Below are 24,069 nucleotides of genomic sequence, written 5' to 3'. Positions count from 1 at the left end.
GCCGTGGTATTTTGTGGAAGAGCCACACTCAAGGGGCCAAAGAGCCACATGTGGCTCGCGAGCCGTAGTTTGCCGACCACGGTGCTAGAGGGTTTTGTGGGGGCATCGTTATAGAGGCGCGGTTGATTAGATTATGGGCCATTAGCCGTGAGCTCAGCATCTGCCTGCCTTTCCGAGGAGGTGGGGGGCTGAAAGTTCCGCCACCTAATCACATGGTTGGTCCCCCTGGTAACCAGCCCCATCCTGGGGCTATCTAGGAGGGGCTTTTCAGAAGTCACCTCGATAACGTAACTCAGATGTGGCTGTAAGGGGTTTGTTATAAATAACAAAAGATTCACCTTATTGTTGCTCTTATCAGGAAATTTCAAGGGTTTAGGAGCTCTGTGCCAGGAGCAGGTGTGGAGACCAAACATCTATTTCTCCTTAAAGTCACAGTATCACGAAGGGCCCGCCCAGCACAGGGAGCCAGGGCAGCATTCCTGAGGACTTGACATCTGAGCCAGTCAGACACGGAGGACCGCTAGTGCCCTCCCGGTAGGATGGTGAGTAGGAAGCGAGGCGTTCGTGCTCGGAAATGTCCTGGTGACAGCGAAGAATACCTGCTTTGTGCCTGATAACCTATAGCAAAGAAAATAATAGCTGGGGACGTCCTGCAGGCTGGGCTTCTCAGGTCTGAGCAGTGATTTTCTGCGGCGTCAGTGGGGGCCCGCCCCACGCTGGTCCCCTGAGCGGTGGTCCCCTGAGTATTTGGCTTTGGCTGGAGGACAGGAGGAGGAATAATGTTAGGGTGCTGGAGATGTGGACTAGAGGGAACATAATTAGCTCTTCTGTGTGATGATGACCACAGCCTGAAACATCTCCAAGTTTATTTTTTATTATTTATTTATTTTTAAATATATATATATTTTTATTGATTTCTTACAGAGAGGAAGGGAGAAGGATAGAGAGCTAGAAACATCGATGAGAGAGAAACACTGACCAGCTGCCTCCTGCACACCCCCTACCGGGGATGTGCCCGCAACCAAGGTACATGCCCTTGACCGGAATCGAACCTGGGACCTTTCAGTCCGCAGGCCGACGCTCTATCCACTGAGCCAAACCGGTTTCGGCTACATCTCCAAGTTTAATAACCGAGGATTGAGGTTTGGCTGGAGGAGGGAGAGTGTGTTTGTGTGTGTGTTTATTTCTTCCCGCTCTTCGTAGCTTTATGTGCAGACAGTCTGGTCTGGTCCCTGTCGCAGGCAGAGCAGCGTTAGAAGGCTTTCTCAGGACAGATCTTGGAGAGGTGACACCTTGTTTAGTTGTCGTCATCATTCTGGTTGGCGGAGTAGACATTAGTTCCACTGCCAGTGAGCAGGGGAAGCTGGCCAGGTTTGCGGTGTGAAGTGTGCATTTGGCAGCCGGGAGCGTCAGAGTGGTGAGCTGTTCAGTGTCGAAGCCGCGGGCTCCTTCCTGGCGTTTGGAACTGGGGGAGCAGAGCAGTGCGAGGTGGCAGCTGACGGCTGGGCGTTACAACAGAAGCAGGTGACCGGAGAGCCACCCCCGCGGGGACATGGGCGAGTGCACACCGAAGGGCAGCGGGTGGTTTCCTGCCCCTTCCCCCTGGGGACGCTGGGAGACACGAGGACGGCGCGAACACGCTGGAGGGTGACAGGGCCCCTCAGACCCGCGGAGGGGTAGCTGGGACCTTCTGGAGTTTCTGTCAGAGTGACACTGCCCCTCTCTCTGTTGGTCCCACTCTGTCCTTACTCCTCATCCTCTGAGAAACAGCTGTATTTCACATCCTTTCTGTAGCTTATTGTGCCCGCAATAGGTTTTCTTCATCCTTCAAAGATAAAATTAGACCCTGGTATGTTTTTTCCAATCCACACATCTCTTGCTTCCTGATAGAGATTCTTGGCTCAATATAGAGGCCTATCCTGAGCCAGTTTTAGTAGGTTAAAAAAAAAAGTCAAAATATTCCTTTCCATTTGTTTGCTTAAGTGTGAGACAGGGATTTGGAAATTTCCCAACAGCACAAATGCATTCTCCAGGCCTCTGCTGTGTGTAGGTATGTGATGGGTGACGTGAGGGAAGGCCTGGAAGGGAAACGGGGTGGCGAGACCCCACAATGCCAGGGCCCCCTGGTGGCGGGAGCTTGATGTCTGATACACAGCTTTTTACCAAACCATTAGCATGGTTTGCCTGAAGGGCAGTTTATATCAGAGGCAGTGAGAGTGAGTGAGCGTTGAATACATGTGTCTCTCTGTTTTCTGAAATCAGTGTTGGCGTCTGCAGGCTTGTATCCAGGAGGGCGACCTGCTAGGAGCAGACCACGCGGGTTGCCGGAGGCAACACCCGGAAAACCTCCCAGGTCCTTGCCTGTCCCTCGTCTTTTCTATTTTGTTTGCTCAACAGAAAACCCATCAAGCAGGGCGGGTACTTTCCACGTACTTGGGAACCCTGTTTTTTTTGTTTGTTATCCTCACAGAAGGATTATTTTTTCCATTGATTTTTAGAGAGAGTGGAAAGAAGTGAGAGAGAGAGAGAGAGAGAGAGACATCAATTGGTGCCTCCCACAGGTGCCTCCACTGGGGCCGGGGATCGACCCAACATCCCAGGTATGTGCTCTTGACTGGGAATTGAACCTGCCACCCTTCGGTGCATGGGTGGATGCTCTGTCCACTGAGCCACACCAGCCAGGGCGGGAACCTTTGGGCTGTCTAGTGGAGAGAGCAGACTGCCAGTGGGCTGCTGTTCCATGTTCCCAAGGAAGTCAGTGTAGCTTTGGGATCAGGAATGTAGCATCCAGAAATCCCGTATGTCTTGGAAGAAATGGTGCATTTCGTGCTTAAGGAAGGAAGTTGGAGCACCCATGTGGAATATGAAAGTTGCACTTCGCTTTCAAAGGCACTAAAGTGAGGGAGCGTTAACTTTAAAAGGGTTTAAAGACTATAAATAATGTGAAGTTTCAGCCACGGAGCAGCATTGTCAGGACTTGTGGCTGGGTGACAGCCCACTGTGTGGATTTCTACGTTCTGTTTACTAACCCATTGGTGGTCACTTGGGCTGTTTTCACCCTTTGACTGCTGTGAATGCTGCTGGGAGCATTTGTGTACAAGTATTTGTCTGAATATTTGTTTTCAGTTCTTCTGGGCATTTACCTGGGAGTGGAATTGCAATGGTAATTCTGTATATAACTTTTTTTTTTTATAATATATTTTATTGATTTTTTTACAGAGAGGAAGGGAGAGGGAGAGAGTGTTAGAAACATCGATGGGAGAGAGAAACATCTATCAGCTGCCTCCTGCACACCCCCTACTGGGGATGTGCCCTGCAACCAAGGTACATGCCCTTGACCAGAATCGAACCTGGGACCCTTGAGTCCGCAGGCCGACGCTCTATCCACTGAGCCAAACCGGTCAGGGCATGTGTGTAACTTTTTATAAGTACCACGCGCTAACCGATTGTGCCATTGGAGCTCCATGTATGTAACTTTCTGAGCAACCACCAGACAGTTCCGGTGTGATTACACGTCCGTCTCTGTTCTTTGTCCTCACAGGTCTTCCTTGACGTGTCCCCACTGCCTGAAGCAGAGCAACACCTTCGATCCGTTCCTGTGTGTGTCCCTGCCTATCCCCTTGCGCCAGACCAGGTATGCGAGTGCTGTGCCCAGTGCACCTGACCCCCTTCCTCCTTCTGGGAGTCTCTGGCCTTGCAGCTGCACCTGTCTCTCTTACTTCTCAGCCAGTGTTTTTCCTAGAAACCAGCCTTAGAGCTGGGTGACATTCAGTTACTGAATGTGACGAATAAAGTGAAAGGTTACGGTGTCCTCTCTTAGCTGAAGAAGGAGTTATACACAGTGCTTTTGTTTATCAGCACCTGGCTATGTCTTTGGCCCGCTCAGAAGCTGGCGTGGGCCAATGGGTGCCAGTTGGTCAGATGGGCAACCCACAGAAAACCTGTCACCACCTGCCTTTCCTTGCTTTATTCCCACTCCTTTCTCCTTTTTGAGAAGGTGTAGGAAAAGGTTTCTCTAAGGAGCAAAGAAAAAGGGAAAGGGTGATTGGGGGAGATGAGAAAAAGAAAAGAGAGGAGTCAGGATTAGGCACGAGCCACATGGGGCCCAGCGTTACATACGGAGGAAGCGCATAGTGCAGGCTTCCCAGCAGCAGGTCTTCACAGTGACCATAGGACCTGGCCGGCGTCAGCCTCACGGAAGTTTAGTGAGCTCCCAGGTGGGCACCTTCATTGGCATCGAGATGGTGGCATTTGCCCATTTGGCTCAGTGGATAGAGAGTCAGCATGCGGACGGAAGAGTCCTGGGTTTGATTCCAGTCAAGGGCAGGTACCTCAGTTGCAGGCTCGATCCCCAGCCCCGGTCGGGGCACGTGCAGGAGGCAACCAATTGATGTGTCTCTCTCACAAAGATGTTTCTCTCTCTCTGTCTCTCCCTCTCCCTTCCACTCTCTCTAAAAATCAATGGAAAAATCTCCTTGGGTGAGGATTAACCAAAAATAATAATAATAAAATTAGATGGTGGCATTTCTTCCGGAGTTCCCCACCTCTGTCCGTACCATTTCTCTTGCTCTCTGTCTGTTGAGATCCTCCATCTGTAGAATGCAGCTGAAGGCACGACAGCCTCATCAAGCCTTTCCTGGCGTCCGAATCCTTTTCTGCTCTCAATTCCTGTGCTGCGAATAGTTTATGCCACACATGGAACAGGGGCTTGTCCTGTCACCAGTGACACCATCTGATGATGTCTGCTGGTAGATAGATGTGAGTTAAGGCTCCTGACTTGATTCATCATAGCACATCGGTTAGGCCCGCTGACTCTGGGACCTGACTGCCTGGGTTCAAATCCCAGCTCTATTAGTTAGCTGTGTGAATTGGGTAATTATAGAGCAGGAGAGACGGGAGCTGGAGGAGTGAGGCCCGGTGAGCTGGTGGGGATAGGAGGGAGTGGGGCCAGCCAAGGGCCCTGTCTCATCCATCACGCAGGGAGAATTTAAAAAAGGAAGGAGGACAGCATTGGTAGAGTTGAACCAGACTGAAGGAGAAGCTTGAAGATTATCTAGTTAACAAACAGAACATTGAGACTGTAGGTCTGTGTTGTGATTATTAATCAAATACCTTTTTACAAAATAGATTTTTATTGATTTCAGAGAGGGAGAGAGAGAGAAACATCAATGATGAGAGAGAATCATTGATTGGCTGCCTCCTGCACACCCCACACTGGGGATCGAGCCCTCAACCCAGGCATGGGCATGTGCCCTTGACCGGAATCAAACCTGGGACCCTTCAGTTTGTAGGCTGACGCTCTATCCACTGAGCCCAACCAGCTAGGGCGTAAATCACATACCTTTTATTTTTAACTTGCTGGGAAAGTACTCAGCTGGTGTCTGTGGAGAATTGGCTCTCCAGTGCCACCTGATGACAGTGTACCTGAAATATAGTGAGCCGCCCTGGAAGCAGAGAGAAGCCCAAGTGCTGAACTTGACCTAGTGTCAGTGGTGTTGGTGACAGTTCATCTCCGTCCTTTAAGGATGTGTACTCTTTCCTCTTCTACAGGTTCTTGAGCGTCACCTTGGTCTTCCCCTCTCAGAGCCAGCGGTTCCTGCGGGTGGGCCTGGCGGTGCCCATCCTCAGCACAGTGGCAGCCCTGAGGAAGATGGTGGCCCAGGAAGGCAACGTCCCTGTGGATGAGGTCTGATGGAAGCGCCTGGGGCCTGGTCACTGGAGGGCGAGATGCTCACTGAGCCAGCTGTCTAGGTTGCTTAGGCTAATTTCTGGTTCTCAGGTGACTCCAGCGTGATTCATGAGTTTCTGATGAGTCATCTCTGGTATCTGTGATGACTAGGTCTTGACCTCTCTGGGCATTTACATAGAATAACCAGAAAGAGACACTACCTTTGTCTTCCACGGAGATGGTGGTGATTGCAACTACAGTAATTCCACAATCGCTACCCCTCAGCAGTGCCTAATAAGCTCTGGGTACTTCTCTATGAACTTTATATCCGTAGCCAATTTAATTCTCACAACATCCTGTGAAGTAGATACTGCAGTTGTCCTCATTTACCAGCGAGCAAAGAAGAGGCATGGAGAGGTTGGGTGACTTGTCACACCGCTGAGCCAGGATTTGAACACGGATGGTTTGATTTCAGAGCCTGAGCCACTATTCTTTATTTTCACTCCCAAGAATATGAGCCAGGTTATCGAAGGACAGTCAATGAAATGTGAGGACCACTGAGGGAAGTGAGGATGTATAACTCGAGAGGGAAGTTTTGGGGGAAAGTGGGATTGGGTATGCTCTACCTCTTTTTTAAAGGAGACTTGGTAGAGAGATTGGATTCTCTGTGACTTTGGAGGACAGAGCTTGTAACAGGGGTCCCCCCATGAAAGGATGGGGTAGAGGTGATGGTGGTGAGAATCACTGTGGCATGAAGGGAAGGGCTCAGAACGGGGCTTTAATTGTGATTCAGTCACTTTCTAGTGTTCTGACCTTGGACAAAGTAATTGGTCCTCTTGTTTCTTTATTTGTAAAAGGGAAATTTTATACTTCCTTAAAAACCTCATGGGATTATTTTCAAATTAAAAAATACCTTTAACCCTTTTGTTAAGGAATGATACACATACAATAAAGTACACATGCTTTAAGGTTAAAATCTGTTGACATTTTACCTGCATGTACGTCCTGTAAAACACTATGATTACCGAGCCTTTCCATCACCCCATTGCTCCTTCCTGCCTCCACCCAGGTCCCTCTGACCTGTACAGTCATTTTATAAGGATCTCAAGTGGGTAAAACTCCATGTTTCTTGCTTTGTGCTCTATGGGGGTCTATTGAGAGAAGAGAGTAGGACAGTAGGTGAGAATCTTGGGAGGGAAAATCTATAATAATAAAAGCGTAATACGCTAATTAGACTGGATGTTCTTTCGGGACGAAGCTGGGGCTGCAGCCACGGCATCGAGGCAGCTGCCTTGGCTGCGAGGGGAGGGATCGAGGCAGCTGCAGCTGCAAAGGCCTACTCTGTTTTTTCTTTTTAATTTTTTATTTATTTCAGAGAGGAAGGACTAGGGAGAGAGAAACATCAATGATGAGAAATAATCATTGACCGGCTGCCTCCTGCATGCCCCCTACTGGGGATCAAGCCTGCAACCCAGGCATGTGCCCTTGACTGGAATCAAACCCGGGCCCTTCAGTCCACAGGCTGATGCTGTATCCATTGAGCCAAACCAGCTAGGGCTGCAAAGGCCTACTCTTGCACCGATTTCATGCATCTGGCCTCTAGTGTCAGTAATAAAAGATTAAAAGTCTGAGAGGTAGAGTCTGAATAGTTAAGAGAGTAAAAGGACTGTCGGGGAATTTGAAAGGTGTGACCTGTTCATTCAGGGAGATACATATCACTTGGGATTCCTAAGTGAGGAGAGCGCACTTTGATTGGAACTTAAAATCTATTTTACGTTTAGTTTTAACTGGCATATTCATTTATCCTACCTAATAATAATAGACAAATATGCAAATTGACCATACCTCCGCTACACCCAAGCCACGCCCACATCCCAAACCACACCCACCAGCCAATCAGGGCGAGTATGCAAATAAACCTAACCAAGATGGCTACAGCCACCGAGAGCAAGGTTTCCTAGGTAACAGAGGAAGCCAAGCTTTCCGCTTGCCCTTGACAGGCCTAAGCCTCCACTCAAGCTACAAAGTTTCAATTATAGAAGGTAAACAAATTCAAACAAATGGCGGCAGAATGGAGCTTGAGAGAGCAGGCCATGGTTGCCGCCAGCAACAGGGGAAGCAAGGCTTTCAGCATACCCTGGCCAGGCCCACCCGCTTAAGGCAACAAAGTTTCAATTATAACCCCAACACAAATGAATGGCTGCCGGCCTCGGAGGGAGCCCCAGGTTTGGCTCCGCTCCAGGCTACAAAGTTTCAATTGTAGAAGGAAAATAAATTCCAGATACCAGGGCCTCTGCTTGGGTTGCCAGGGGGCGTGGTCCGCCTGCAAACCACCACAGGCCCCTCACTCAGGCCGCCCCACACCCCAAGGGAACCCCCACCTGATCCGGGACGCCCTTCAGGGCAAACCAGCTGGCCCACACCCCTGTACCAGGCCTCTATCCTATCTAATAAAAGAGTACTATGCAGATTGATCATCACTGCAACACACAATATAACTGCCCCCATGTGGACACAAGATGGCCACCACAAGATGGCCAGCAGGAAAGGGCAGTTGGGAGGCACCCGGCCTGCAAGGGAGGGCAGTTGAGAGGGACCAAGCCTGCAAGGGAGGGCAGTTGGAGGTGATCAACCCTGCAGGGGTGACCAGGCCGGCAGAGGAGGGAAGTTGGGGGTAAACAGGCTGGCAGCAGAGTGGTTAGGGGGTGATCAGGCTGGCAGGCAGAAGTGGTTAGGGGCAGTCAGGAAGGCAGGCAGGCAAGCAGTTGGGAGCCAGCAGTCCTGGATTGTGAGAGGGATGTCCGACTGCCCGTTTAGGCCCGATCCCACCGGGGATCCCCTCAAGGGGTCCCATATTGGAGAGGGTACAGGCTGGGCTGAGGGACAACCCCCCTCCGTGCACGAATTTCGTGCACCGGGCCTCTAGTAGGTTTATATAGTTAGTGCATATTTACATTGGCCAATGTTTACCTTTTTTTGGTTTATCATTTCTCCTTAAAACTCAAGTATTGCTCTGGATTCAGTTTTTTTTTGTTTGTTTTTTTAAATCCTGAAATGTATCTTTTATAAGAGAATTTTCAGCCACTGTGCCTTGAATGGTTTGTATGCACTGAGATGTTGATTCCTTTAGCCCTGTAGGTGATAAAGTTGGGACTGAGGCATTCAGACCCTCAATGCAGTCACCCCTCTTTTCCTCTACAAAACCAGATTCTTCTGCTTACCTCAGTGTTCTATAAAAATATTTTTCATGTATGTGATAATGTAAAAAATGTTGGCAGTACACTTTACAAATTCTTCCAATGGAGATCTGAAGAAGACTTTATTTTATGCTTATCTTGCATGATACTTTAGCTGGGTATTAAAGTTTAGATTTTCAACTCCCCCAACCCTTCCCTAGGCCAGTGTGATATTCTATTGTTGCAGTTGAGATGTCTGTATTTAATCTAATTGTTATGTCCACTGTATTTTAGTATTAAAAATAAGTAGTATTTCTCACTAGCCAGAAGGGAAGGGAGGGTAAAAGACAATTTTAAATCTATCATTATCTTTTCTTATTAAAAACAAATTTTTAAAAATTTTCAATTATAGGTAACATTCAATATTATATTGGTTTCAAGTGTACAGAATAGTGGTTACACATTTATATAACTTATGAGGTGACCCCTCCACCCCCATAAGTCTAGTACCCATCTGACACCATACATAGTTATTACAATATTATTGACTCTATTCCCTATGCAGTACTTTACATCCCCATGACTATTTTGTAACAGCCAATTTGTACTTCTTAATCCCTTCACTTTTAGATTTCTTATTTGTTAAGTTCCCTTGGAGAAATCAAGATGGAAAATGATCCTTCTCATTCCAGGTGATCCTGGTTGAACTGTGCCCCAGTGGACTCCAGCGGTCTTTCTTTGATGAAGACGACCTGAACACGATAGCAGAGGGAGATAACGTGTATGCCTTCCAAGCCCCTCCGCCACCTGGCCAGGAGACACTCGCAGGTACAGTAGTGCTTGAATATTGTGGGTTTCAGGTTTGAGAGAGTACTCATTGGGTCCTGAGGCATAAGGCATTTAGTTTTCATACTTGGAGGCTTATTTTCTCTGGTATTTGTTGTACAGATGGTTGATTACTTTAAAATATTCAATGAATGCAGGGGCTTTCAAGACCTTCATGAGTATCAGAGTCAGCTGGAGGGCTTGTTTGAGCAGATTTCTGAGCCCTACCCACAGGGTTTCTTTCTGATTCTCTAGACCTGGAGTGGGGCCTGAGAATTTTCAAGTGAAACGAATTCCCAGGTGATGTTGCTGTCCTGAGAGCACACTTTGACGGGCATTAATCAGACCAGGTGCTGGTTAGTCTTTGTGTTCAGACTCCAGAGATTCAAGGTCTGTGCTTAAAGTAAACATTTTATAAGTTCGAGCAGCAGGTGGCCAAAGAGGGTATAAATGACTTTTTGTTAACAGTTCCACCTCCCGATGCTTGGCTTTCCTAAGCTTTGGATTGGCTAAGATGGCCAATACCTGACTGTCTTGCATTGCAGGTCAGTCTACATTTTGGCTCAATTAGTCAGCCAGGGACCCTGTGCCAGCGTCGCCATGTCCCCGGATAGATCCTGTGCCCAAGCCCGGCATCCTCAGCGAGCCTAGGTGACAGGTGTGGGGACCAGGTGTCTGCGGTGGTTCTGGGTCAACAGAGAGACTCTGGGCAAGGAATCCGGAACAGGACGTTGATGGCCCTGATTACGCTGTAGCTCAGGGAAACAAGCCCTCATTTCAGATTCAATCACAGGCGACACATCTGTGCCTCAAAAGTCAAATTTTCAGAACCGACTGGAAATCGAGGCAAGTCCAGATCCCCTACTTCCCCAAGGGTAAAGATGCCTCCCTGCTCCGTGTGCTTCTTACGTTGTCTTTCGAAGACAGTGGATATTCTGTGGCTCTGATCAGGCGTACGAGCATCCACAGTAATTTTGGAGTGTTTTTCACATTGGCTTTGAAAAGTGTTCATTAAAATCCCTGCCCTCCTTTTTTAAACTACTGGCTGAGCGCACATTCTCTCCTATTGATAGGATCTTCGTGTGCCAGGTGCCGATGGCACAAGAGCCAAGAACCTTCTATCTCTTCCCCTAAAGTGCTCTAGTGTCTCCTAAGGGTGGTTAAGAGAACGGAGGCCTGGAGAAGCAGGGTTGTGACCCAGCGAAGTAGCTCCTTGAAGAATACCAATGTAGTTCTCTCTCTTCAGCTCCTCCGCCTGGTATGTCCGTGTCCCCTCGCTTGGCAGCCCGTGCAGGTCCGCGGTTGTCCCTGCCTGCCCACAGGGAGAACAAGGTGCTAATCCTCTGCTGTAACCTGGTGGGGTCAGGGCAGCAGGCGAGCAGGTACGTTTTCATTGCATCCTTTTTACGTGACGTCTGGGACGTGTACACGTGAACTTGGAATTCGGTCTAGAATAATTCAAATTTGATTAAGTTAAACACCCATTTTCAAGGTTAATCAACCAGGAATGGGGACTGGAATAATTTAAGCAGATGGCAAACATTGCCCTTAACAATTAAACATTGAAAGCTTTTTAAATTCATTTCAGGGACAATTATTCTTGCTTTCACCACTATTATTTTATTCTACAGGCCCGGTGCATGAATTCGTGCACGGGTGGGGTCCGGCTGGCCTGCTCCGATGGGGTCCCATTGAGCGGGGCTGGCCGTGGGGTCTAATGCTAGAAGCTATAGATTACCCCCAGCTGGATCTAATTATACTTGAAGGATGGCCAAAAGAAAACCCACAACAGAGCTGTTCTGCATTTCACGTGCCGTGAGATGAAGTTGTTTATGTGTTGCTTGCAAACCTATATCAAGATGGACGATGGCCCTCGAATGATTTTTGCGTTCTTCCCGGGGCTCTGCCCTCAGTTTCCCAATATGATCTTCACGTCTGTTTGTTTAAAAGTTTTTCTGTTTTTGAATGTGCCCACCCTTTGCTATTGCGCCTGGCAGCCTGTGGGCCGCCCCTTATAAAGAGAGATTGAAAGCTCACCTAATCTGCAAGGCATAGCAATTTCCCAAAATCCCCACCCAGCCTCTCTACATTCCTCAGCAAAGGGCCGCCATCCCGTAAATGCTTAGGTCGCCTTTTTGGCTAACTTGGAAGGTCTCCTGGGGCTGCGGGCCGTGGAGGGAGAATTCCACAGCTTGGCTGCAGTATCAGCAGAGCCCCCTGGAGACTCTATTTGGGGACAGAAGGGATTGATGATTATTTTCTTGTGCTTTCACTAAATGTACATGCACCAGGGAGCCAGGCAGAGATTTAGGGGTATTGGGGGCCAATCAGGGTCTGGGCTGGTTGGGGGGAGGGGCCGCAGGCAGTTGGCGGCCACCCCGCATCCCGATTAGGGTGTTGGGGGCCGATTGGGCTGGGCTGGCCGGGGGGGTGGGGGGCGGGGACAATTGGGGTCCTCATCAGGCTGGTTGGCTGCCACAGTGCACATCATAGCCACTGGTCATTTTGGTTGTTCCACTGTAATGGTCGCTGGGCTTTTATATATATAGATGGAGTAGTAAGGCTTGGGCAGTATGGTAAGACAAGGGAAAAGAAACTGGCTCTGTAATTGTAAGGAGATACAATGACAACTATTTGCAGATCCACTGTCCAGAGAACCAAGTACTTGAAAATGATTAAAAGTAACAAAAGAGTTCAGGAAAGTGACTGGCTACATAACTAATACACAAAAGCAGATACTTTCCTTATATAGTCCAAATAAAATGTTTAAAAGATATATGGCTCCAATAAAGTTTTAGATTGATAAAATGTAAAATTTATCTGGACTAATAAGCTTATAAAAATAGTCAGAAAATATTGGGGGAGGGAAAAATGAAGAAGAGGGATTGTTCTATTAGAACAGAATGAAGTTGTGATTATTAAAATATTGTGATACAGGTAGAAGAATAGATATTTAAATCAATGGAACAGATTAGGCCAAAGTATATTTAAGTATTATATGATAGAAATGGTATATTTCATATTACCAGATAGGGAATGAATTATTCTATATAAAATGCTGACTTAATTGATTTTTTAAAAAATTTTATGTAATCATTTTTTTACTCCCACCATAAATTCACATGTGTAAATTCCAGATTGATTAGAGAGGTGATTATAGTAAAGGAAACCATAAAATAGCTTGAAGATAATGTAGGGGCATATTTATGTCTTTGGGTGGGGACTATTTTAACACTTAAGTCAGGGTCTATAAAAGAACAGGATAATGTTTTAAATACATTTACAGTTTTGAACTCAAAGCAAATTTGAAAGGCAAAGCACAAAGAGGAAACATATTGGCATCATGTGACAGATAAAGGATTCAGGTCCATCATATAAAGCCTAGCTCTCAGATAAGAGAGAAATACTCTTTTAGTAAAACGAGCTTCAGAGATTAACATGCATTTCCAGAAGAAACACAAGCTGAGGTTAAAATACGCCGCTTCATGTGCTAGAAGAAGAAGTTCTGACTGCAACAGCAAGATGCTATTCTTACCCTTTCGGGTTGTTAAAGGCGTTTCAGAGATTGGCGATACTCGTTCTGGGCAGGTGCTTTTCTGGAGGGCAGCTTTGGTCTTGCATTTCTACTTCTGGGACTTTATCCCAAAGGAACAATTAGTCATGTGCACCCCAAGGTGTGTGTCTAAGCAAGCACTGTTTAAATAAAAAGTTGGAAGCAATCTGAATGCCTAATAGTAGAGGACACGGCAAATAACCCGATCTGTCCACACAACAGTGGGTGGCCCAGTGTGCTTGCCTGTCCCGACACAGCACCTGAGACTTGTGCAAAGTTTATTCTACAGCTTCACATTCTTTCTTTTTTAAAAAAATATTTTCATTGATTTCAGAGAGGAAGGGAGAGGGAGAGAGAGAGAGAAAGATCAATGATGAGAGAGAATCATTGATCGGCTGTCTCCTGCATGCCCCACACGGGATCGAGCCTGCAACCTAGGCATGTGCCCTTGATTGGAATCGAACCCGGGACTTTCAGTCCGCAGGCTGACGCCCTATCCACTGAGCCAAACTGGCTAGGGCAGCTTCACAGTCTTAACCCATGGACTCCTCACAAAACCGTGTGTGGTGTGGTCACAGGACAGTCAGCAGTCAGGGATGTCGGGCGTTCTCAGCATTGGAAGCCACTGCGGCGTGTCCGCCAGCGTGGGCCGTGAAACCTTCCCCAGGGATGAGGATATCCCGATGCACAAAGCAGCAGTGCCGGGGGCCGGTCCCTCTGGCTCTGGCTCTGCCCTGCTTTCCTCTGGCTGCAGCGCTCCTGCTCTGCGCTCTTCTGTGGGGAGAGTTTCCCAGCCGCTGAGCACTGACAGCATCTGCCTGCCCTGCGGTGTCTCCTCGGCCTCTGTTTCCACCTCAGTGTCTCCAGGGCAGCGAGGTTCTCTGACGGGCAGCTTTGCGTTATGCCTGGTGTTGAGTGAGCTCTGAGCCAGTGGAGAGGAGCCATGGTAGAGCAAAGGTCACATGTGTTGGGTTTTCCTCTGCTGAAATAACCCCATGTCCTTGGATTTTCAGATTTGGGCCACCATTCCTGATCAGGGAGGACAGAACCATCTCCTGGGTCCAGCTCCAGCAGAGCATTCTGAGCAAGGTCCGCCATCTCATGAAGGGCGAGGCCCCGGGACAGCAGGTCAGTGCGTGTGTGTGCACGTATGGCAGGTCAGTGAGTGTGTGTGTGTGTGCGCGTGTGTGTGTAGCAGGTCAGTGTGTGCGAGGCAGGTCAGTGCGTGTGTGTGCACGTATGGCAGGTCAGTGAGTGTGTGTGTGTGTGTGTGTAGCAGGTCAGTGTGTGTGAGGCAGGTCAGTGCGTGTGTGTGCACGTATGGCAGGTCAGTGAGTGTGTGTGTGTGTGTGTGTGTCAGGTCAGTGTGTGTGAGGCAGGTCAGTGCGTGTGTGTGCACGTATGGCAGGTCAGTGAGTGTGTGTGTGTGTGTGTGTCAGGTCAGTGTGTGTGAGGCAGGTCAGTGCGTGTGTGTGCACGTATGGCAGGTCAGTGAGTGTGTGTGTGTGTGTAGCAGGTCTGTGCGCGAGGCAGGTCAGTGCGTGCATGTGTGTGTGTGTGTGTGTGTGTGTGTATCAGGTCAGTGTGTGTGAGGCAGGTCAGTGAGTGTGTGTGCAAGTATGGCAGGTCAGTGAGTGTGTGTGTGTGTATGTGTGTAGCAGGTCTGCGCGAGGCAGGTCAGTGCGTGTGTGTGCGCGTATGGCAGGTCAGTGAGTGTGTGTGTGTGTGTGTGTATCAGGTCAGTGTGTGCGAGGCAGGTCAGTGCGTGTGTGTGCACGTATGGCAGGTCAGTGAGTGTGTGTGTGTGTGTGTGTCAGGTCAGTGTGTGTGAGGCAGGTCAGTGCGTGTGTGTGCACGTATGGCAGGTCAGTGAGTGTGTGTGTGTGTGTGTAGCTGGTCTGTGCGCGAGGCAGGTCAGTGCGTGTGTGTGTGTGTGTGTGTGTGTAGCAGATCAGTGTGTGCGAGGCAGGTCAGTGAGTGTGTGTGCAAGTATGGCAGGTCAGTGAGTGTGTGTGTGTGTATGTGTGTAGCAGGTCTGCGCGAGGCAGGTCAGTGCGTGTGTGTGCGCGTATGGCAGGTCAGTGAGTGTGTGTGTGTGCGTAGCAGGTCAGTGTGTGCGAGGCAGGTCAGTGCGTGTGTGTGCACGTATGGCAGGTCAGTGAGTGTGTGTGTGTGCGTAGCAGGTCAGTGTGTGCGAGGCAGGTCAGTGCGTGTGTGTGCACGTATGGCAGGTCAGTGAGTGTGTGTGTGTGTATGTGTGTAGCAGGTCTGCGCGAGGCAGGTCAGTGCGTGTGTGTGCACGTATGGCAGGTCAGTGAGTGTGTGTGTGTGTGTGTGTATCAGGTCAGTGTGTGCGAGGCAGGTCAGTGCGTATGTGTGCGCGTATGGCAGGTCAGTGAGTGTGTGTGTGTGTGTGTGTCAGGTCAGTGTGTGTGAGGCAGGTCAGTGCGTGTGTGTGCACGTATGGCAGGTCAGTGAGTGTGTGTGTGTGTGTGTAGCAGGTCTGTGCGCGAGGCAGGTCAGTGCGTGCGTGTGTGTGTGTGTGTGTGTGTATCAGGTCAGTGTGTGTGAGGCAGGTCAGTGAGTGTGTGTGCAAGTATGGCAGGTCAGTGAGTGTGTGTGTGTGTATGTGTGTAGCAGGTCTGCGCGAGGCAGGTCAGTGCGTGTGTGTGCGCGTATGGCAGGTCAGTGAGTGTGTGTGTGTGTGTGTAGCAGGTCAGTGTGTGCGAGGCAGGTCAGTGCGTGTGTGTGCACGTATGGCAGGTCAGTGAGTGTGTGTGTGTGCGTAGCAGGTCAGTGTGTGCGAGGCAGGTCAGTATGTGTGTGTGTGCATATGGCAGGTCAGTGAGTATGTGTATGTGTGCGCGCGCATGTGTGTTTGTGAGGCAGGTCAGTGTGTGTGTGTGTCTGTTGTGAGGGGGTGGAGATGGGGTGAGAAACTAGGAGTAGTTCAGGAGAAACCAGAGTTTGCTCTTAATTCACGTTGTTGTATAAAATAATTTTGATTTATGTGCAGGGAAATAACCAATTTATGACCCGTAGCGGCTCACTCTTCGCAGCCTTACAAAATACCTTTATGGACAGAGCTTTTTTCTCGTTAAATCTTACAAAACACCATTGGAATAAAGAGTGGGATTTACATTATTCTTCTCACTTTTGTACATTTATGGCTTATTGTAGGACAGCTTACTTTTATATTTTCATCAAAAACTTCAAGGGACTTCAGCTATAATTTATGTGGAAAAATAAAATTGATGTTCCTGTCCATATATAAAGCCTAGTTTTAAAATAGTTTTGTCCAGTTTTTGAATAACTGAGAGAAACTCAAGGGAAAACACCTTTTTGCCTTGCATTTATTTATTTCAGGTTGGTAGTTTTCAATGAAAACAACATGTTTTGAAACCAATTCCTGTAGCTCCTATAGTATCGGAAACCATTCCTATGGCTGCCTGGCCCAGAAGATGTTGACATTTTTAGGGACAGGTCAGTAGCTCTGTTCCCCCTCCCCCTTGCCCCCCTCCCCCTCAGCTATTCTCTTAGAACTTTTCATTTGGGGGATATATACCAAACTTAGTGATAATTCTTCATAATTCACGTTGCTTCGTGCTCAGGGAAAACCATACATTTAATTTAGGATTTACTCCAAACACCACTTTGTTAAAGACCTTCCTACATTGGTACCCATCATTAGCTCTAAGGGACTTTGCTCTTGTTCTGCCCAGCAGCTCTGCCAGAGCCCAAATTAGAACCACGGCTTCTCTCTAAGTAGGTCACGGTATCTAGGAATAGCTTTAGCCTCCCCCAAACCCCGTGCCCCCGATTCTTGAAAGTGGATGAACCACTGTCATGTGAACATGGAGCCCAGCTGGCCCATTCTCCGCTGGACACCCTGGGCCTCTGCCCCTGTCCCCTGCAGTCATTTTGGCTTTAGAAACCAACCAAGCAGTCGGTGGCGCCAGCACAATCCTGTTACAGGTCACCTCCACCTCCGCTGTGGATGCCTTTCCAGTCGTTGGTAAACGTGTGGTTGGAAGGATTTTCTGTAGGAATAATGTATGCTGAGTGGTTGGTTGTGAGCTTCCCACGCTAGCCCACCCGTGTAACTCAGAAGGCTTTTAGTAATATATTCAATACTGGCTCCATAGGCTAATCATTTGGAAAGCATGCATTCAGAATTCACATCCTTGAGCGGAAGAGAGGAAAAATAGTGAGCATCTAGCAGAGGTTCTAAAGTGAATTTCCCCAGCCAAGGAGAGAGGACAGGAAAGTGGCTCTTACATAAATGACCCATTTGCTGGACAGGCGTACCTTGCGTGAACTATGAAAGAAGCGAGTTATCCTTGTCGAGGCATGTTTATGGCGACTGTGTAAACTTTCTTTGAGTGCAGGCTGGGTAAGCTGCCTCCACACAGTGCCGAGGCCTTGATGGTGCTGTGTTGCCATCCAACCAGCAAAGCTCAACTGGGCATGTCAGGAAAAAGAGTCCCCCCAGGTTTAACTAGCTTCTCCTTAGGAAGCACAGCAGGTCCTCAAATAACAATGTATCATCCAACATTGTTTCATTATAACGTTGATGCAAAAAAAAAAAGATTTCTGGCTGGGGCCACTGTCTCTGTGGAGTCTGCACACTCTCCCCACTGTGTGTGTGTGTGTGTGTGTGTGTGTGTGTGTGTGGTTTTCTCCCACATCCCAAAGAGGTGCACATGAGGTGAAGAGTGTCTGAATTGTCCCAGTCTGAGTGAGTGTGGGTGTGAGTGGGGTGTGAGCACCCTGTGACGGAAGGGTGTCCTGTCCAGCGTGGGTCCTGCCTTGAGCCCTGAGCTCCTAGCAGAGGCTCTGGCCACCCATGACCCTGAACCGGAATAACTGGGTTGGAAAATCATTCTTCTACTTGTTTTCATTCATCTTTCTAAGTGTTTATATAGATCATATTCATTTCAATGTTCAATAGTAGAAGTGTGTTGGGTCTTTATTTAGAAGTTTGATGGTATTTTTGGGACCAGAAGTATGCATTAGGAACTTAGAATAAAAACATAGCTGGTATTTCTTTATGTGGCTTGTTCTGAGGTGTTCACTTGGCATTTGGAATGTAAAATATACACTAATTTGCTTTTAGATTCTTGGCTCATTTTGGTAATTGGGTGGTGACAATTTCTTAAAGTAAGTTAAATTACTGATTAATAATTCATTAACAAACTTGATTTATTTTTCCAGTGACTGTGCCAGCTTCTGTTTCAGTGAAACACGCGTTATTTAAGAACAGCATGTTTATCCTTCAGGGGAATTTACTGTGTTAGACAGTGTTGGATCCCTATGTTAAAGGAAACTGTGCATCTTCAAAAGCAGATGAAGCCTTCACACAGCTAGGTTTTGAATACTAATTATTAAGGGAATATTCAAAATAGACTGTCCACAAAAAGGCTTACATTTTTTGAGTAATGCATTTGCACTAAGAGTCTAATTTAAAACGTCAGGCCTCATGACCCCCTCCCCCGTTTTTGTCTTGGCAGAACCCAGGGCCGCTGTTCTCCATCCGGGTTGTGGGGCAGTCCCTGGCCCTTAGCTACTTATCCCCCCAGGACAGCAGGCCCCTCTGTCACTGGGCAGTTGACAGGTAAGGGGATGTTCCAGATTTGGTAAGGGTAAGAATGTGGTCTTATTTGTCCAGACTCCTTTGACGCTATGTGTCCATACCATTGATTACAATTGTAGCTACTCTCTGTAACTTACCTCTCCGGTGCCTGCCTCCGAGGTAGGTCCTTACTCACGGAAGTGCTTGCAGTCCTTATGTGTAGGGAGGAAGTACGATGCTCACTTCAGAGATGAGGAGACACTGAGGTTCCCAGAGATCAGTTAATGTGTTCACACTCGCATAGCTAGTTAATGGCCGAAGCCAAATTTGAACCCAGATCTGACTGAAAAACCCAAACTCATTCAATTAGTCATGTTACTGAATTCAACCTGAATTCCCCCTCTGGGGCAGGGGAGACTTCTACCTGAGCCATCGGCCCCAAACTGTAGTCCGTTGTGGACTCTGGCTGAGGAGGAAAGCAGTGTGGCCGTGTCTCCCGTGGTTCTGACTTCCTGACTCTCCCGGTGCCCGCACACAGCCTGCCACGGGACACAGCCTTGCCCAGCAGCCCGCGGGCCAGCACAGGACCCGAGACAGACCCTCAGAAAGGGTCTCATTTCCTGGCTTGGTCAGCCAAGGCTGACTGAGTCCAGTGTCAGTGTGATGTTTTGGGTTATAATAAGACATACATATTTGGGGCTTCCAGTTCTGGCACAGAGCGCCTAAAACCCTTAGAATTTCCTAAATGATGAAAGCACTAACGATGTCTTCTTGTTATTATTCATAATGACCCCCTTTCAGCCACACCCAAGTGTGTGTAATGAGGCGACTCTTGGAAAGCACCTAAGGAGGGGGCTGGATCCCCTGACCTTGGGGAGACGAGAGGGGGCTGGAGGGTGACTCTGTCCCACCGGTTAATGATGTAATCAGTCATGACTATGTAATGAAGCCTCCATCGAAACCGAAAGGACATCATTTGGGGGGCTTTGGCCTGATGAGCACATGGAGGTGCTGGGAGGGTGGAGCCTGGGGAGGGTGTGGATGCTCCTCGCCCCTCCCCACATGCTTGCCCTGCTTGTCTCTTCCACTGGCTGCTCCTGAGTTAAGCCTTTTTATGATAAACTGGTGATCTACTTCGTACACTGTTTCAGTTCTGTGAGCTGCTCTAAGCAAATTAACGGAACCCAAGGAGGGGAGCCTTGGACCCTCCAAGTGATTATTGGGTTGGTCAGAAGCCCTTGTGGCAGGCAACCCGGACTTGCTATTGGCGTCTGAGGTGGGGGATGGGGCTGGCAGTCTTATAGGACTGAGCGCTTAGCCTGTGGGGCCTGAGGCTTCTCCAAGTGGGGCGCGTCAGAACTGAGTTCATTGTTGGAGGTTTGGAAAAAACACACTTGGAATTGGTGTCAGAACCTGAATTGGCGTCAGACTTGTAACAGGGACAGGCCCCTCCCTTTATAAAGGGACCAGGAACCAGGATAGGGGTGGAAAGGTTTGCGACGCAGGAAACAAGACACAGAGTCCAGGCCATGGAAAAGGGGGGAGGTTTTAATCTTGCGCTCCCGGGCGAAACTCACTGGTCCAAGAGTGGGCCAGGGGAGTTCGCGCCAAAACAGGGGCTTAGGTACTTCCTTTATACAGCCGTTTGGTGAGGGGAGGGTGGAGAGCATGAGAGATGTGGAATTCCTGCCTCGGGCAGGGGTTTGGGAAGGCTAGCAAGGTTCTGGGAAGGGGCCAGTTATCTGCCAGTTATCTTCGTCACCATCTACCTTGCGGGTGCTTGCATGGCTGTGGTCTTTCCCCCCTGCCTCGACCTAACATCCCAGCCTTTTTGGTGATAGGGGGCGCCGAAATCGTCCTGGCTACTTCCTGCTGACCAGGGGCGAAGAGGGTGGGGGATGTTAAAGGCCAGGGTCAGGCAGAGGCTGGTTGAGGGGCAGCCGAGTGTAGGGATGGAGCAGGAGCTGGTTTACAGTCACATTTCTGTGATCCGGGAGTGGATGAATTTGAGGAGGCAGGGAGCTAGGGAAAAAAAGACACAGATGAGAATTGGGGGCCCTATCAGAGGTAGGGTCCAGGTAGCTCTAAAGAGAGTTGTTCCAGGAGTGTCTTGCACGTCTATCGATGTTACTTGCCGCTGCAGGGAGGCTAAGGAGGTAATCCTGAGCAGAGATTATGCTGTTCCCGAGGACCTCCCCCAGCGAGGCCTATGAGGCAGCGATACTTACCCCCAACATGACAGGGAGGAAGGCGGCCCTGTGGGCCCGGGGGTGGGATGAAGGGAGCAACCAGTTAAGCTCCGACTCTCCATACAAGGTTAGCTGGGGAACTACTGTGACCCCAAAGCAAGGCCCGGGGTCAGAGGAGTTTATGCAGTTGCTTAAGGTGCCGTTGCACCAAAAGAAGGTACCCGGGCTGGACTTGGTGGGACTGGCTGCATGTGGTTTTGGGTACAGTTCCAAGTGACCCGTCCCACAGTTACCGGGTTGCTGGTCTGGTAGCATATCCGTGGGGGTAAGGTGGGTTCTGGAGTTTCGGGTTCACAGAGGGGAATGCCAGCCAGGGGAGGCTGACATTCACCATGTCCTTGAGTTCCTGGAGGAGTCATGAGTGGGACGGCAGCCAGCAAAGGTCTTTGGAGAGAGACACATAAAAAGCAGTGCGAGACATTGGGCAGGGTGCGGGTCTCGTTAAGGAATAGTAGAGTGTGTTGGATAAATTGGAGCCAAGAAGACAGGACTTCTACCCGGGGGGAATCAGGCAGCTTCCCTTTAAGGGAATTTTCGGCCTGTAGGATGCTTTTGGAGACCTGGATGGTTGGATAAGAGGTTAGACACTGAATATTCTGGTTTAGCTTAAGAAGTATCCAGCAACCTTGTCCTGCCAGGCTTGGAGACTGAACCCTCACTTTCTTGCTCAGAGTAACTTCTTTCTTTCTTTTTTTCTTTCTTTCTCTTCTCCATCTCATCACATGCACAACCTTCACAAAAACCTTCACAATTTCAAATTAGCCTTCAAACCTTCCTTCTATGTCCTTCAAAAATGCATAACCATGCCTTAGACCTTCTATTCAGTATTTCTAAAAGGCGATGGGGGAGGGAGCAGGCTCCGCAGCCAGTTCCCAGGCTAGCCAGGCCTCTAGCCGCTTCAGTCCCAAATGGCCACATTCTTCCTAGAGATAATGATCATAGAGGAGATAAGGCGTTTACAGTCCAAGGAATGGCTTGGCCTTTTGGGGTAAGAGAGTGAAACTGAGGTAGGTGACTGTGGTTTGGGACAACTGGGTTTTAAGAGGGGATGCATGGTAGCCCTGGCTGGGCACCAAGGTAGAATGGGAAAAGAGTGAATGGGGGAATTTAGTAAGATGCCGTGTAGACATGAGGTGGCTAATGGCTGTGAGACTAATCCGTCAACCCCATAATAGAGACTGAGGAGGGGACAAGGGTCCCAGCGAATTCAGAGAGGGCAGAATAAGTGGCCCTAGTGTCAATTATAAAGGAGATCGGCTTACCTGCCACCACAGTCATTACTCGAGGCTCTGTCCTGGTGATGTAAGTCTGTGGGGCCCTGTCAGGGCCTGGCAGCTTCTTCAGTGGCCAGTCCCAGGGGGTCTGGGAGCTCCAAACCGGATCCAGAGGGTGGCCTGCTGGACTGGCTGAGGCCAGACCGGAGGAGCCAGACTACAGTCTGATTTCCAGTGGCCTTCCCTTCCGCACCTTGGGCAGGGCCCAGGCGGGGGTCTCGGGTTTGAGCAGGACTTGGCTCAGTGTCCTTCCTTGCTGCATTTGAAGGAGGGCCCAGAGGAGGCTTAGTCCTGACTTACCCGTGGTTGGAGGACCGGCACTCCGTTTGGGGTTCGTGAGAGTGGTGGCTAGGAGCTGGAAGGCCTCCTAATGGGCCTCCGCCTTGGCCTGATCTCGTTTGATTTTGGATTTGGGTCTCCTTGTCTCTATTATTAAAGAGCTTAAAAGTTAGGTTAACAAGGTCTTTTTGGACCTGCAGTTGCAGTGTATGTCGTGGAGTACAGGTGGTCAGGTCAATGGAAAAAGAAACCTGAGATGCCTCTCAATCTGTGAGGCTGGACATAGAGAATGGGACCTGGACTCAAAAAGTGTGCCCTCAGTTCCTGCTGCCTCCCTCAGGGGTAGCTGCAGGTTGGGTGGAGGCAGCAGGAAGGAATGTGGCTGGGTTCAGGGCTGGGGACTGAGTTAGGGAGATGTAAGGACTCTCCAGGAGCAGGAGATGGAGTTCCTGCACGGGAGAGGGGACAAGGAGAGATAAGGACCGGTGTGACAGAAGATCTTGGAGAAGACCTGTAGGGGTTGCTGGAGGCAAATCTTCTGGGCCTCCGTGGTGAGAGCAGCAGCTGCAGCCAGAGCCCGGAGGCAGGGCTGCCATTCCTGAATTGTGGGAGCAAGCTGTCTGGACAGGTAGGCTGCGGGGTGAAGGCTGGAAGAATCCTACCAGCAGAGGCCAGCTGTATGCCTCTGAGACATGTCCAGGGAGGGGCTGCAGAGAAGGAGATCATCTCCATACTGGAGGAGAGTGCTGGGTTCTAACGAACATTGTCGGAGGTCTCTGTTAGGCCTGGCCAAACAGATGAGGGCTGTCTCTGAACCCCTGGGGCAGGACCGTCCAGGTGAGTGGGTCCTTTTAAAATCCTTGTCAACAGTTAACTTTAAAACTTCTTGGAACAGGCCTCTAACTGCTTGAATTCAGAACTGAGTTTCTGATAAGCCTGTGTCAGCAAGAAAGTTGTTCTCTAGGGAGGGAGGAGCGGGGGAGAGGGCGGGGTGAGAAGGCGCTGAGGCCAGAGCATGTTTGCCATCAATACCCATGACCGAGATCGTGGAAGGGGCAATGGCCTGGAAAAGGAGGGCAAGGACAGAGCCGTAGCCCCCGTATGATCAGGAAGGAGATCTGCTTACCCACTACCTTGAGCGTTTACCTGGGGGCCCGGCGAGGGTGATGGGTCGTCGAGTCCTGCCATCTTCAGCCTTCAGCCAGTTCCAGTGTGGCCAGCGGCGGGTCATGACCTGGAAGGACGGCCCCTCTACGTTGAGACGCAGAGGGCCCGTCACTTTTCCAGGGGCAGTCACTTTTCCAGTGGCCGCTTTAACCGCACGCCGGGCAGGGCTGGGCTGGAGCCCAGGGTTGGGGGCACTGTGGCCTTTGTTTCTGCACTGGAAGCATTCTCTTGTTGCACCCCCACCACGCACAGTCCCTTTTGGACCAAACGTGGCTGCCGGCCGGCCCCAAAGGTAGCAAGGTTTGG

General features: G+C 49.4%; 1 protein-coding gene across 2 annotated transcripts in view; it reads left to right on the top strand.

Moving 5' to 3' along the window:
• USP43 (ubiquitin specific peptidase 43) overlaps positions 1-24,069 on the top strand; it is a 63,094-nt gene that overhangs the window by 18,062 nt on the left and 20,963 nt on the right. For both annotated transcript variants that reach the window (XM_054709689.1, XM_054709690.1), the window contains exons 4-9: positions 3,542-3,634; positions 5,551-5,686; positions 9,537-9,672; positions 10,916-11,051; positions 14,236-14,350; positions 18,733-18,836. In XM_054709689.1, the coding sequence (XP_054565664.1) occupies positions 3,542-3,634; positions 5,551-5,686; positions 9,537-9,672; positions 10,916-11,051; positions 14,236-14,350; positions 18,733-18,836 (720 nt within the window). The remainder of the gene's footprint in view (positions 1-3,541; positions 3,635-5,550; positions 5,687-9,536; positions 9,673-10,915; positions 11,052-14,235; positions 14,351-18,732; positions 18,837-24,069) is intronic.

Source organism: Eptesicus fuscus, chromosome 20 (genome assembly GCF_027574615.1).
Source record: "Eptesicus fuscus isolate TK198812 chromosome 20, DD_ASM_mEF_20220401, whole genome shotgun sequence".
Classification (NCBI taxonomy): Eukaryota; Metazoa; Chordata; class Mammalia; order Chiroptera; family Vespertilionidae; genus Eptesicus; species Eptesicus fuscus.
This window is presented reverse-complemented; position numbering and strand designations above follow the sequence as displayed.